At 49.0% G+C, this 14,854-nt stretch overlaps 1 protein-coding gene across 1 annotated transcript in view; it reads right to left on the bottom strand.

Annotated features, from left to right (window-relative positions):
- The window catches only part of PLCG2 (phospholipase C gamma 2), a 202,430-nt gene extending 189,056 nt beyond the window's left edge, over positions 1 to 13,374 (bottom strand). Inside the window, exons 1-2 of the mRNA XM_023226894.1 lie at positions 13,207 to 13,374; positions 6,275 to 6,515 (exon numbers count right to left, since the gene is read on the bottom strand). Coding sequence (XP_023082662.1) covers positions 6,275 to 6,467 — 193 coding nt within the window. The 5' untranslated portion in view covers positions 6,468 to 6,515; positions 13,207 to 13,374. The remainder of the gene's footprint in view (positions 1 to 6,274; positions 6,516 to 13,206) is intronic.
- Between the last annotated feature and the right edge of the window lie 1,480 nt (positions 13,375 to 14,854).

Here is a 14,854-nt window from a genome sequence, read left to right as displayed (position 1 = left end):
CAGTTCTCTGCCTTAGCCTCCCAAGTAGCTGGGACTACGGGCGTGTGCCACTGCACCCAGCCCCTACACCTGACCCCAGGTAATCCACTTGCCTTGGCCTTCCAAAGTCCTGGGATTACAGGTGTGAGCCACTGCACTGAGGCTGGAGTATGTCTTTATCAGCAGCATAAGAATGGACTAATACAGTGGCAGAGCAGGGATTTGCATCACAAATCAGGATTGAGAGTCGACATGCTCATATGGGAGCTTGGCTGCTGGTGGCCACCATCAGTTCCTGCCTACCGTCGATGTGTATGCCATTCCTTCTCTAAGAGAGAAATTTCCTTTCCTTGAAGCTGAGCTGAGCTTACTGATCTGAGTTGGTGCAAGTGATATCCCAGGATTTATGAGGCTGTCGTAAGAAGCCTATAGCTTCTGCCTGGGACTCTTCTGCTTGAGACCACCACGTGGTAGATGTTTGGTCAACAGTCCCAGCTGAGGCTGGGTGTGGTGGTTCATGCCTGTAATCCCAGCACTTTGGGAAGCCAGGGTGGGCAGATCGCGTGAGGTCAGGAGTTCAAGATCAGCCTGGCCAACGTGATGAAACCCCATCTCTACTAAAAATACAAAAATTAGCTGCATGCATTAGGTACACACCTGTAATCCCAGCTACTCAGGGTGTTGAGCTGGGAGAATAGCTTGAACCCAGGAGGCAGAGGTTGCAGTGAGCCAAGGCTGCACCACTGCACTCCAGCCTGGGTGACAGAGATTCCATCTCAAAAACAAACAAACAAAAAATAGTCTCAGCTAAGCCCAGTCTTCCAGCCATCACCACTAAGGTACTAGATGTGTGAGTGAAGATTCTGGAACCTTCGAGGCCAGGTGACACCAAATGACCTCAGTCCAGACTACAAAGAGAAGAAGAATCACCCAGCTTAGCCCTGCCCAGATCTATGACCCACAAATCTACTTGTTTATATTACATGACACCCATTAATCTCACAGGATCAGGGCAGCCATCCCTAACTACCTAGCAAATGTCTCTCAATTCCACCCAAGCAGCTCCTCCACAATGAGCCTCCCCATTCCTCACCATATCCCCCACACCCCAATGGACAAAAGCCTTCCCTCCTCACACCATACCCAATGAAAACTTCCGCTATGGTACTAAGCACGCAATCCTGCAAGGGTGAGTTTGAGTCTGTCTCCCCCTCTTGCAGGCTGGGACTCCATTCTTCCTTCTCTCTCTCTCTGCAGAGTTTAGCACTCAGTATGATGGCAAACATATGCTGAACAAATGAGAAAGTTCCATCAAAACAGGGTTCAGAGCAAAACCCTATTTAACCCAGTGACATTTTATTGCTGTGAGCAAAGCAAACACATGACTCTACAGCAGTTTCTCAACTCCTGCACCACTGACATGTTTGCTGGATCACTCTCTATAGTGAGGACTGTCCTGTGCACTGTAGAATGTTTAGCAGCCTCTCTGGCCTCTACACACTGGATGCCAGCAGCACCCTGTATCCCAGGTGAGAAAATCAAAGACACCTCCAGACATTGCCAAATGCCCCCTACCCTGGAGTAGGGAGGGGGAGGCAAAAATCACCCTGGTTGACAACCACGCACTGCTTTAGACAGTAGGACCCAGTGTTTTACCCAGGGCTGCAGAGGGATTGTAACACCTGTCCAAAAGTCACACACCACTTGCCAACTATTCCAAAACCACGTGCTGGTGCTCTTCTCATGCGCACCTGCCCCTGAAGACCCCATGGTAACCAGCATGTTCCTGCTAACCAGAACCCCGTGAATGAATTGCCAGAGCTGGGAGTTCCTCTTGAGATGAAATGTCACCCTTCTCAGCAGGAGATTGAGCAGTGACACTGACAGTCCCCACCCAGGGCCTGAGGGCCTGCTCTCTCAAGGTGTGAGGGGGAAGGACCATTTATAAGCTCTTCACACATAAATGGCTTTCCCTGTCACTTCACCAACAACGTCATCTCAAACAAGACCTCCACAGTGTGCTCAAAGATGCAAATCCAATCACGTTGTCCTTCTTCTGAAACCTGAGAATGGACCCTACTACCCCCAAGTCCAAACCCCTAAGCAAGACTTTAATTCCCTACACAGGCTGGTCTCTACTAGTTAGCAACAACAGCAAAAATCACGACAGTGGTGGTTCCCAACAACTGAGTGTCTGTCACATGCTATGAATTCAGCTGAGCCTCTCTGATGCATCTTCTCATTTGCTTCTTTCCAATCATGACCCTGTGGGGTAGACACCAGTGTTATTTCCATTCCACAGAGACGGGAATTAAAGTTCAGAAAGTGGAGGTAACCTGCCCAAGATCACACAGCAAAGTTCATCCAATGGCACTGGAAGTCAAGCCCCATACTGCTCATATCTGATAAAGCAATATAAGCTCCATGAAGATTTTAATCCAATTTAATACTGCTATATCTCTAGTGCCTAGGGCAGTGCCTACAGCAGGCATTCAAATGGCAGAGGGGAGGCAAAGGAGAGGAGCAAAGGTGGGAAGGGAAGGAGAAAGAAAGAGAAGGTGGGAGGGAGAAAAGGAGGGAGAGGAGGGGGAAGGGGAAAGAAGGGCAGTTTCTCTCCAGTGGCATATGTGTGAAACCTGCCTAGTTACCAGACCATCTGGGGAATTTATTATAATACAACGCCCCAGCCAAAGTGGTGAAATATCATCATTCTTGGTCACTCCAGCGAGAAAGAAGAAGGAAACAAAGAGGCTGAACAGATACATAAAAGAATGAATTGAGGCCAGGCATGGTAGTTCCCGTCTGTAATCCCAGCACTTTGGGAGACCAAGGTGGGAGGATCGCTTGAGGACAGGAGTTTGAGACCAGCCTGGGCAACATAGCAAGACCCTATCTACACAAAAGTTAAAATACCAGCTAGGCATGGCGATGCTCACCTGTAGTCTCAGCTACATGGGAGACTGGGCAGGAGGATCACTTGAGCCCAGGAGTTCACAACTATAGTGAACCATGATCAGGGCATTGCACTCTAGCCTGGGCAACAGACCAAGACCCTGTGTCTAAAACAGAGAGCGAGAGTAAGAGAGTGCACCCACATAAGCGAGTGAAGTGATATTACTTAGCAGAAGGGGAAAATGACAGGGCATAGATTTCAAGCCAAAATCCTATCTCATGCCCATCAAAATGAGATTCAGAAGAAGGTTCCAATATGCTCTACTTTCTTTTATATATATATATATTTTATTTTACTTTAAGTTCTGGGATACATGTGCAGAATGTTCAGGTTGGTTACATAGGTGTATACACATGCCATGGTAACACCCCATACTTTCAAGATCCTCCCTGGGTGTTTGATGGGCAGCTAGGTTTGGGATGGGCAGGTTGAGAAGAGAAAGGAACAACCTGCAGTCCACTCTCAATGTAGCCCTCCTGTATTTACCATCGGTGCCAACCCTCTCACCCCTTGTGGGGGAAGGGAGGGTGGTCACCCCAGCTGCAACAGGTTTCTGGGCCACCTGGGGGTGGAGCTGACCAATGCAAACAGTGGAAAGGGAAGATGGCTACCTCCACATGGGCAGTTTCAAATCAGGGCTCTGGCTCTGTGCCACAAGAGACCCACTTCGCTCCAAAACCAGGAGAAGCCTTTCAGAAAGCAGTTTGATCACACTCATGATAGGATACATCAAATGAAGGATGACACAAAACTACCAAAATCTACCTGTGGATGGCGAAGTTTAGCAGCCAGGCAGTATAGATGAGGGTATACGCAACAGGTACTTTTACACCTTGTAGCTGAAACATACAGTGGGGCAACCTCTTCTGCGGGGTGCTGCCAAATTTCCCTTTAAAGTTAAAATATGCCATACACTTCAGCTCAGAAACAAACCTCCAGGAAGCTGTCCTTCGGATACACCCATGTATACACATGAAGAATAATGCAAGGATCACCCTTCTGTATCACTGGAGGGAATGTAAATGGTGCAGCCACTTAGGAAAACAGTCTGACAGTTCCTAAAATGATGAAACTGAGTTAGCATAAGACCCAGCAATTCCACTCCTAGGTATATACCGAAAAGAAATAAAAACAGACATCCACACAAAAACTTGTAGAGAAACATTCTTAGCAGCACTATTTATATTAGCCAAAGGGTGGCAACAACCCAAGTGTTTGTCAACAGATGACTGACTACATAAATTGTGGAATATCCATACAATGTATCATGATTCTGCCATAAAAAGGGAAATTTCTGATCCACACAACAAAGAGGATGAACCTCGAAAAATGCTGGGTCAAAGAGGCCAGTCACAAAAGCCCACATATATATGATCCATTTCTTTTTTTTTTCTTTTTTCCTTTTTTTCTGAGACGGAGTCTCGCTCTGTCGCCCAGGCTGGAGTGCTGTGGCCGGATCTCAGCTCACTGCAAGCTCCGCCTCCCGAGTTTACGCCATTCTCCTGCCTCAGCCTCCCGAGTAGCTGGGACTACAGGCTCCCGCCACCTTGCCCGGCTAGTTTTTTGTATTTTTTAGTAGAGACGGGTTTTCACCGTGTTAGCCGGGATGGTCTCGATCTCCTGACCTCGTGATCCGCCCGTCTCGGCCTCCCAAAGTGCTGGGATTACAGGCTTGAGCCACTGCGCCCGGCCTATATGATCCATTTCTATGAAATGTCCAGAACAGGGAGGTTTATAGAAACAGAATTAAATTTAATAGTTGCTTACGTCTGGTAGGGGGGATGAGGGGATGGGGCGATGGTGAAAGGTATGGGGTTTCATTGTGAGGTGATATAAATGTTCTACATTTGATGGTAGTGGTGCTTGCACATATATATAAATATACTAAAACCACCACACTATACATACTGCATACAATGGGTGAATGAATTCTATGTATATTATGTGAATTATGTCTTAATAAAACTATTCCTTATTATTAAAAAAAAAAAAAGAGTACAAGGCTGGATGAGGTGGCTCATGCCTATAATCCCAATGCTTTGGGAGGCCAAGGAGGGAGGATCACTTGAGCACAGGAATTCGAGACCAGCCTAGACATAGCGAGATCCCATCTCTACAAAAAAATAAAATAAAATAAAATAAAAATAAATTACCCAGGCATGGTGGTGCATTCCCATGATCCCAGCTACTTGGGAGACTGAGGCAGGAAGGCCACTGGAGCCCAGGGGATTGAGGCTGCAGTGAGCCATGATCATGCCACTGCACTCCATCCTGGGTAACAGAAAGAGACCCTGTCTCAAAAAAATTAAATTTGCTTTAAAAAAGAGTACAACGATAGTCACTTCGACTAATAAGAAAAGCCTGGAAATAGCACAAAATGCTCCTCTCTGGAGTTAAACTGTTACATTGAGGCCTGTGCCATTACATGTCATGTGTCAAAGAATGAGATCAATGTGTGCTGATAAGAAACCACTGCCAACATCATTATTAATTAACAAAAAGAAGTCAAGGTGCAGAAGTGTACAGGAGTTCCCATTTTTTTAACCCACACATTATGCAAGCAGAGACTATTTCTGGAAGATAAAAGTAATTTGTAATGAGCTTGCCTCAGTAGCATGGATTAGGGGCTGGGGAGGAGAAACATTTGAGTTGACTCCTTAACCCCCAGGAATATATATTTCAATTAAAAACTAGTTAATTCAAAAACACAAATTAGAGCAAATCTTTGCAACTGAAAATTGCTTAAGTGCCTTTATGAGTTAAAACCAGTCTGAGAAACTTTAGGATCTGAACCAACAGACCAATCTAAAGGAGGTGGGGGAGGAAGGACACCTCTACCAGGGCCAGACCTGCAACTGAAAGCTACAAAACATTCAACAACTCACTCTCCCTGCTTGGAGACTAAACCGAAGGCCTCTCACTGCTGTGGTGTGCAGTAAAACACGGTAGCATTTGGTGACCAAGCTATGAGTTTCTGCAAGCTTGGGCTAGTTAGCCCTTAAGAGGACAGACAACTCGACCAGCTGTGGGAAGCAGACGATCCCTGATGCTGTCAGATAGAGGACAGACCCACCAGGCAAGGAGGGCTGCCCGAATGCCGTTTCCAAGTTGCCTGACCCCGGCTTCTGTTATTTCACCAGAGCTGTCCTGGCTGAACCTCCTCCACCTGCTGTAAACCTCATCAGAGTCCCACACAAACTGGCAATGCTTTCATTTTTAGAAGAATAAAAGAACACATCAAACCAACAACAATCACAGTAACGACAAGATAGGAAGGTGGACAGGTGCTCAGGCCAGGGCCCCAGAGGACGGGCCACACTGCCCCACCCAGCGAGTACTCACAGAAGCCCTCCATCTTGTCAGCGGTCTTGCTCCAGGCCACCTGCCGCGTCTCCATGATCACCTGGACGGTCCTCCGCTCAGGGGTGGACTTGCGGAAGCTGAACACAGTCATCACCGTCCCCAGCTCCAGGGCTCTCTTGATCTGGCTCTTCTCATATTCCGCAAGGGAATCCACATTGACCAAGGTGGACATTGTGGGCCACTCCAGGGAGGACGGAAGGAATCAGGAGAAATCAGGAGGCTGAAAGGGCAGAATTAAAGAGTGAACAGACTTTAGTACAGAGGGGATTTGGGTAACAGGGCATGAACTTCAGGAACCAAAATCCTGTCTCATGTCAATCAGGATGAGTTTTAGGAGGAGGTTCTAGTGGCAAGGCATTGCTGGCCACTCAGAGAGCTCAGGCAGGACACAAAGGTTTAAATGGAAACTGAAGTGTGAGAAGAGCCCCTGGTCTCAAGGACCCAACCGTTACCTGGGCTTTGAATAACCAAATCACCCCGGCTTGGCAGTGACCTCCTCTCTCCCCAACCACTCTTATCCTACAGAATATTTGAATAGCCAAAACAGCCCAGCCTGGCTCCTACCTCTCACCCCTGATCTCCAATATCCTTCTCTATCCTTCCTAGAGATTGCTAACCATCTCTTTACTTCCTAAGCAAAACTAAGAACACACACAAAAAAATGAAATAAACAAAAAAAAACAAAACAAACCTTCAGAATCGTCCATGGAGACCTTGGAAAATGGTTCCTCTGCATAGAAATGAGGATAAAAGGCAGGAAATGTCAGCTCTTGGAAGCTTCAAGTTCAAACCCCAGAGAAGGTTCCTGCTGACTGTGTGGCTCTGGGTAGACTGCTTGACCTCTCTGTGCCTCAGTTTCAGCCTTTTTAAAATGGGAGTGTTCAGAAATGCACCAGCAAAACACCTGGGGTGATGCCCAGCACCTAGCAGGTGTCCTTGATTGCTGTTTATGCTCGTGGGCGGTGTCAGAGAGGTGCTTGGGCCCAAAATCTTGGAGGAATCCTGTCGTGGACTCTCTCATGACCACTTCCAATGCATCTCACCCTTTCACCGGCTCCTCCTAGGATCTCATACTTGAACTATTCTAATCCTGGTCTCCCCACTTCTTCCCTGACCTGCTAGGGTTATTTCTCAAACCCAGAGCCAGAAAGATCCTTTTAGAACATGAATCAAATCATGTCACTCCTCTGCTCAAAATCCAGTCATTCCCTGAGCCCTCACTCTGTACCATCCCCTTATTCTGCCTCCCAAATCCCCAGAAACACATTGCCTGCCCCCAAAATAGGACTTAGAGTGAGGGAGCTCCCCAGGCCCTGGAGCTGAGCCACCAGGGACCCCCTTGCCAGCTACGCTGCAGCCACTACAAGAAGTCACTTAGATCTTCTGGGCTCATTTCCAATCCCATAAAAGAAGGTAACAGTATCCACCATCTAAATGTGTTTGTAAGGCTTCAACAAGATAATGTATCTCAGGCCCTTAAAACAATGATACAAAGTCAGCACTCATTAGATTAAGCTATTGTTAAAATGACCATTATTTGTTCTGTTTCTTATCTCCTTCTTTCCCTCCAAGTCCCTCTAGATGCCTGGAGTTGTTACTCTGTAGCTCTCAAGGTTACAGAGTAGCACTAGAGAGACCTTTCCAGGATCTAAAGAGGAAGAAGTTCTGAGAAGCTGGTGTGCAGCCAGGGCTGTCTGCGCTTCCAGCCCTGCTCAGCCTCCTGCCAAGCTGCTCTAAATCTGTGCCTCGCTTCCCTCATCTGTAAAATGGAAGTTAAATGTCCACAAGGGGCGGCTGGGAGCAGGAAAAGCTACAAGGTATGCACAGCCTGCAGCATTTAGCAGTGTCTCAGTTAACATTAATCAGGCACTGGGGAAGGCATTAATCAAATGTCAACTCTGTGCCAGGCACTGAGCTGGGGACTAGGATGCAAATGAGGGGAATGGGGAGGGGCTCAGGATTTGCCCTTTGCCCCCACCTCCCTCTACTGCACACCCATACCAAAGGCACCTCCTCGGCCAACCATACCAGCAACAGGAGATAATTACACCTGCCCTGTGCCCATGTAGAAACAGACTAACTGAGAATTCTAACGTAGTTACAAGTGCAGCAGCAGAAGCATGCATGGGGAGGCGGCGGGCAGAGAACATCAACAAGGGCCCCTAAAGTTAATCTGGAGTGGGGCTACGCACTTAAAGGACTCAGAAAAAGTTTTCACGGGAAAAAAGCAGGCATCTGAATTCAATCTTCCAACAAAGACAAAGCAGGAGGAACTGGCTTGAAGTTTAAGCAAAGACCGCGAGGCAGAACAGAGTATGTTAAATACCCTCCTGAGAGTTAATGTGCATCTTACCTTATCAGGAGAAAACTAAAACAACCTCCTGATCATTACCCAGGACAAAGGGATGAACAAGGTGCCCCCATGGCCCACTTTATCCCTGTTAAGCAGCCATTTATTGGGCCCCTCCCCAGGTGCCAAGCACCCGTCATGTCTGGTTCATGTTATTTATCTCAATGGGAAATACTGCAGGGGAAGTCACATTACTTAATCAAAGTCATGTAGACCAGTGGCAGCACAAAGATCAAAACCCTCACCTGAGTCCCAAGCCCCCAATCCAGAACCCTGTGGCAGAATTTGGCCAGATATTAACTGATTTGCCAGTAACTGCCCCTCTCAAAAGAGGTTAAGAGACTTATCCAAGGTCACACAGATAGAAAGCAGCTGAAACTGGCTTTGACCCAGGTGCCAAACACAAAGCTCTTCACTCTGTTGACTGTCCCCAGCCATGCATCGTGGAGTTCCACACTCCCAGGCCTCTAGGTCACTGTCCACCAGAACATAAGTAGGAAACACAAGCCCCATTATAACACCTTCAATTAGACAGAAACCAGGACAAGGGACCAGGCTCCTCAGCTCTTTCCTGCCTTGGATCTGGGAAGGGCTTGGACTTAACCTTCCCCAGGGTTCCAGTTACTTCCAGCTTGGAAGCCCAGTGGATCAGCTCAGCCATAAACACCAGCTCTTCCATGCTGCCTCTCACCAATTTTTTTTTAATACCTGCTCACAGGTTGCCCTAAAAGAGCAGGGGTGGAATTTACACTCTTACATACAGTGGCTGACACCGTTCCTTTGAAAACACTGTATCTAAGGCCGGGCACGGTGGCTCAAGCCTGTAATCCCAGCACTTTGGGAGGCCGAGACGGGCGGATCACGAGGTCAGGAGATCGAGACCATCCTTGCTAACATGGTGAAACCCCGTCTCTACTAAAAAATACAAAAAACTAGCCGGGCATGGTGGTGGGCGCCTGTAGTCCCAGCTGCTCGGGAGGCTGAGGCAGGAGAATGGCGTAAACTCGGGAGGCGGAGCTTGCAGTGAGCTGAGATCCGGCCACTGCACTCCAGCCTGGGCGACAGAGCAAGACTCCGTCCCAAAAAAAAAAAAAAAAAAAAAAAAAACAGAACACTGTATCTCCTCTGTTGCTGCAGGGTGGTGTCAGGTGCAGAAGTAACGTCCCTTCAACTACTGGAGGGCCCTTACCAGTCAAGTATTTGCCTGTGCCCCATTTTAACAGAATTGTTTTATGGGATTTTGGATGAAATCCTGTACTGGCTTACCATGCAGAGAGCACTGAAGAGACAAACACTTCTTTGATTTCTAGTTTGGGGTTCTTGTATCTCATGAAATGCCCTTCTAAAGAAGCTTATGAGATACAAGAGCATGAATGAGCTCATGAGATACAATTTGAAACAGATCTTCATGGCCAAAAGATTCTTGGAGTCCACCATTCAAATCCTGCCAGCACCCAGCTCAGGCCTCCGGTGTGCCATGCTGTAGCAACTATGTCAGGGAGGTCTCCAAGGCCTTGACCCCAGGGGAGTGCACCAGCCATCACAGCAACTTCCATTTTGCTTCTGCTTTTTTGTTGTTGTTTTTTCAAAAAAAAAAAAAAAAAAAAAAAGGCTTGAAATTCCTTTTTTGTTCCTGTTTCCCATTCTTAATGGGTAATTCTATAAAATCACTTATTTTGTAAATACAAACATGGCTGAGTTTGAATAACTGATTTCTGCCATTTTTACATTTCGTGTCCTTCTAAAGGACATTTTCTTGTATCTCAAAAGCTCATTCATGTTCTTGTATCTCATCAACTTATTTAGAAGGGCATGAAATGAGATATAAGGACCCCAAACCAGAAATCAAGGCAGTTTCTCTCTCTTCAGTGCTCTCTGCATGGTAAGCCGGTACAGGATTTCATCCAAAATCCCACAAAACAACTCTGCTAAAATGGGGCACAGGCAAATACTTGTGTGGTAAGGGCCCTCCAACAGTTCAAGGGATATTACCACTGCACCTGACACCCACCCTGTGGCATCAGAGGGGATACACTATTCTCAAAGGAACGGTGTCAGCCACTGGAGGTGAGAGTGTAAATTCCACCCCTGCTCTTTTAGGGCAACCTCTGAGTAGCTATTCAAAAGCAAAACAGGCCGGGCGCGGTGGCTCAAGCCTGTAATCCCAGCACTTTGGGAGGCCGAGACGGGCGGATCACGAGGTCAGGAGTTCGAGACCATCCTGGCGAAAACGGTGAAACCCCGTCCCTACTAAAAAATACAAAAATCTAGCCGGCCAAGGTGGCAGGCGCCTATAGTCCCAGCTACTCGGGAGGCTGAGGCAGGAGAATGGCGTAAACGCGGGAGGCAGAGCTTGCAGTGAGCTGAGATCCGGCCACTGCACTCCCACCCGGGCGACAGAGCAAGACTCCATCTCAAAAAAATATACATATATATAACTTATAAGAAAAACATGCATATGCTTCGATCCTGCAATTGTACATGTACAGAAAGACATGCACAAAGATGCAATACATATGACAGAAAATCATGGAAGCAATACTTGCAATAGAAATACCAAAAAAAAAAAAAAACAGGAAACAACTGCTCATCAATGTGGTGGACCTCCTGGATAAACCATGGTGCACACGCACTGAAGAATGCTCAGTTGCTATCAGAAAGAATGAGGATGATGGATAAGCAATTGGATCTGGAAAGATTTGTGAGGTCAATAAAAAAAAATAGTTGCAAACAATAGTTGCAAGTGTATGAGTATAATGCAATTCCATTTTTATAAAGGCGATCTGCTGGTAAATCCAGGAGAGTGGTTAGTATTTGTTGGAGGCTGGGAGAGGGTAGAGGATACGACTTGACTTTATATTAAGTGATGATGTAACGGGAAAACTTTTCTCTTTGTGTTCTTGCTGTTTTATAAATTAGTAAGTGTTTGTTTGTTGTTTGTTTGTTTGTTTTGAGATGGAGTCTCCCTCTTGTCACCCAGGCTGGAGTGCAGTGGCATGATCTGGGTTCACTGCAATCTCCACCTCCTGGGTTCAAGTGATTCTCCTGCCTCAGCCTCCTGGGTAGCTGGGATTACAGGCTCACCCCACCACGGCTAGGTAAATTTTATAGTTTTAGTAGAGATGGGGTTTCACCATGTTGGCCAGGCTGGTCTGGAACGCCTGACCTCAAGAGATCCGCCCGCCTCGGCCTCCCAAAGTGCTGGGATTGCAGGCGTGAGCCACCACGCCCAACCAAGAAGTGTTTTCAAAAGTTTTTTCACCAGCAGTTTTTCACTGACTCTACCGAATGAGTGCAAAACAGTTACTCATGGGGTCTCTGCTTTTCCTCTTCCAGAGGAATTGCCCATACTCCAGTCGCTGGTGGGGGGGTGGCAGCTGCATCATTAGGTGACTTAGACATCAGTGAGGCTCACAATGAGGACTGGCCCACAGTTGGCATACACGTGAGTGCACACACACCGCTGCAAGAGAAACTGCTTGAGGCTGGCACAGACTTCAAAATTCTCTAACACTTCCCCACAGAACTGTAGCTAAGGACAAGGGCCCATGCCCCCACAGAATGCCCTTGAACCAGAGAGTCAGGAACTGCCCGAGGACTCTCCATGCATGCGCCCCCATTCTCAGCAAACCTCGTGGAACAGCAATAATCTCGACACAGCCCTGAAAAATAGGCTTGGGTGGCTCCAGTTTCCAGAAGGGGAAACAGACTCAAAAAGGTTCTTCAACTTGCCCAGGGTCACACTGATGGAACTGAAATTCAAATTAAGTTCTGATGGACAAGGCCACCTGTTACCCTCGAGCATGTCACCCATTTAACACCACCATCCACCCCCCCCCCCCCCCTCATAGTGTCTCACCCTAGTTCAAGATTTGGGTACCAAGAGAACCCGTCCCACCCTCCTGCTGGAATCCAGGCACTCCCTGTCCAAACGGGACACATCTTTAACTTGAACTCTTGCTGTGCAGGTAATGCCCTCATTAGGATTCCAAAGTATAACCAGGAACACGCACAGACACACGCATAATTACGCAGAGAGTTGTGGAGCGGGCATCGCAAGTGTCCTGCAAGCTCTCCAAAAGCCTCGGGGAAGGACTGCGCCTCCCGCGGTATCGCTCCCACCCGCCACCCGCAACCACCGAAGTGAGACGGGGAAGTGTGGCTCCGAGCGTCCGAGAGCTCTGCGCACAGGGGCGGTCAGGAGAGACTGCGCCACCCCACGTAGAGCCGCTCGGAAAGAGGAGTTTTGAACGTCGGCCCCCGCACGACCTCTGACCTTCCTCCGGGTCCCCATTCAAAGTTGGGGCCGCCCCACCGCACAGACCGGAGAGGTGGCGCTGGCCCCGGGTGAGGAAGTGCCGGCGGCTGAGCCAGGATCCCTGCCGTCACCAAACGGACCTGGGCACGGCGGGCCGGGGTCCCGGAGGGTGCGCCCCGTCCCTGCCCGCTCCGACTGAGCCAGGGCGCAGACCCCCTCGGATACAGCGCCCTGGGCGCCGGTCCCCGCCGGGCGCAAGTTCTTGGGCGCCCTGCTTGCCTCGCTCCCGGCTGAGCAGCTCACCTGGCCGTGCCGTCCGGGCGCAGCTGCCCGCCTGCCCCGGGTTCGGGCTCCGAGGTCCCGCGCGCAGCCGCCCGCGTCCGGACTCGGTTTATTCCCCGCGGCTCACGCCCTCCGCCACCGACGCTCGCTACTTCTGCTTCGGCCGCGGCCCCGCGCCACGTGATCCTCGGGGGCCGCCCCCCGCGCCGCCCCGCCCCGCCCCTGGCGCGCCCAGCCTGATCTGCCTCTCCGAGCGCACCCCGAGCGCCGCGTCCCCGCGCCCTCCCCGCCGTGGGACGGCCCAGGCCTGGAGCCCCGCCTCTGCGTGCCAAGGAAGAAACTGAGGCAGCCCGAGGGGAGGCTACCTGCCCGAGGTCACTTGGCCAGGTCCAAAGGGAATGCACGAATATCGCAGCATTCTTGGAGCGCCGGCCGCAGTCCAGGTGTTTGCTGTATACTTAACACACTCCCGGTCCGGGGCCCCGGCTCACGCCTGTCATCCCAGCACTTTGGGAAGCCTAGACGGGAGGATCGCTTGAGCTCGAGAGTTTGAGACAGCAATGAGCTAGGATGGGTGTGGCCAAGCGACACTCCGTCTCAAAAATAAATAAATAAATAAATAATAAAAATAAATATACTCCTCACAATCACCCGCCAGGAATTGCCAATTCATGGCCCTAATTTGAAGCCCTGGTTGAGGCTGCGCTGGAGTCAGAGCACCCCTTACTGCTACCTTAGGCAGACCACTTAAATACCGACAGCCTCGGTTTCCCCAACTGAAAAACGTGATCAACACAGTGCCAGCCCCAAAGAGAGTCAGGAGCAAAGAACACCAGACAATTGATGTCCCGTTTTCCTGATCTCATGAGAAGAAGCTAATATGTTCTTCAAGAAATTTATTTTTTCGTTCGTGTGTTGCATGAAGCTATCTGTTTCAAACCCTTCCTATGCTCTTTAATGGAGGTATCTTCGTTGTGACTAGACCCAGCTTCAGAGGCACCTAGACAGCTGTTAGGCACTTGAATTTCACTTCTAAGTTGCTTGAGTTATACCTTGTTTTTTCAAAGAGGCAGGGTCTCTGTCACCCAGCCTGGAGTGCAGTGGTGCCATCATAGCTCACTGCATCCTCAAACTCCGGAGCTCAAGCGATCCTCCTACTTCCACCTCCTGAAGAGATGGGACTACAGACGCACATCACACTTGGCTAATTTTCTCTTTTTTAGACAGGAGGTTTCACTATGTTGCCCAGGCTGGTCTTGAACTCCTGACCTCAAGCAATCCTCCTGCCTCTACCTCCCAAAGCACTGGGATCACAGGCATGTGCCACTGCACCTGGTGTGTTATAGGTTTTTTTTTTTTTTTTTGAGTTGTTTTTTGAGATGAAGTCTCACTCGGTTGCCCAGGCTGGAGTGCAGTGGCATGATCTCGGCTCACTGTAACCTCCACCTCCCAGGTTCAAGCAATTCTCCTGCCTCAGCCTCCTGAGTAGCTGGGATTATAGGTGCATGCCATCATGCTCAGCTAATTTTTTGTATTTTTAGTAGAGATGGGGTTTCACCATGTTGGCCAGACTGGTCTCAAACTCCTGACCTCCAGTGATCCACCCACCTTGGCCTCCCAAAGTGCTGGGATTACGGGCATGAGCCACTGCGCCCAGCCTGTTATAGAA

This window comes from Piliocolobus tephrosceles, chromosome 17 (assembly GCF_002776525.5).
Source record: "Piliocolobus tephrosceles isolate RC106 chromosome 17, ASM277652v3, whole genome shotgun sequence".
Taxonomy (NCBI): Eukaryota; Metazoa; Chordata; class Mammalia; order Primates; family Cercopithecidae; genus Piliocolobus; species Piliocolobus tephrosceles.
This window is presented reverse-complemented; position numbering and strand designations above follow the sequence as displayed.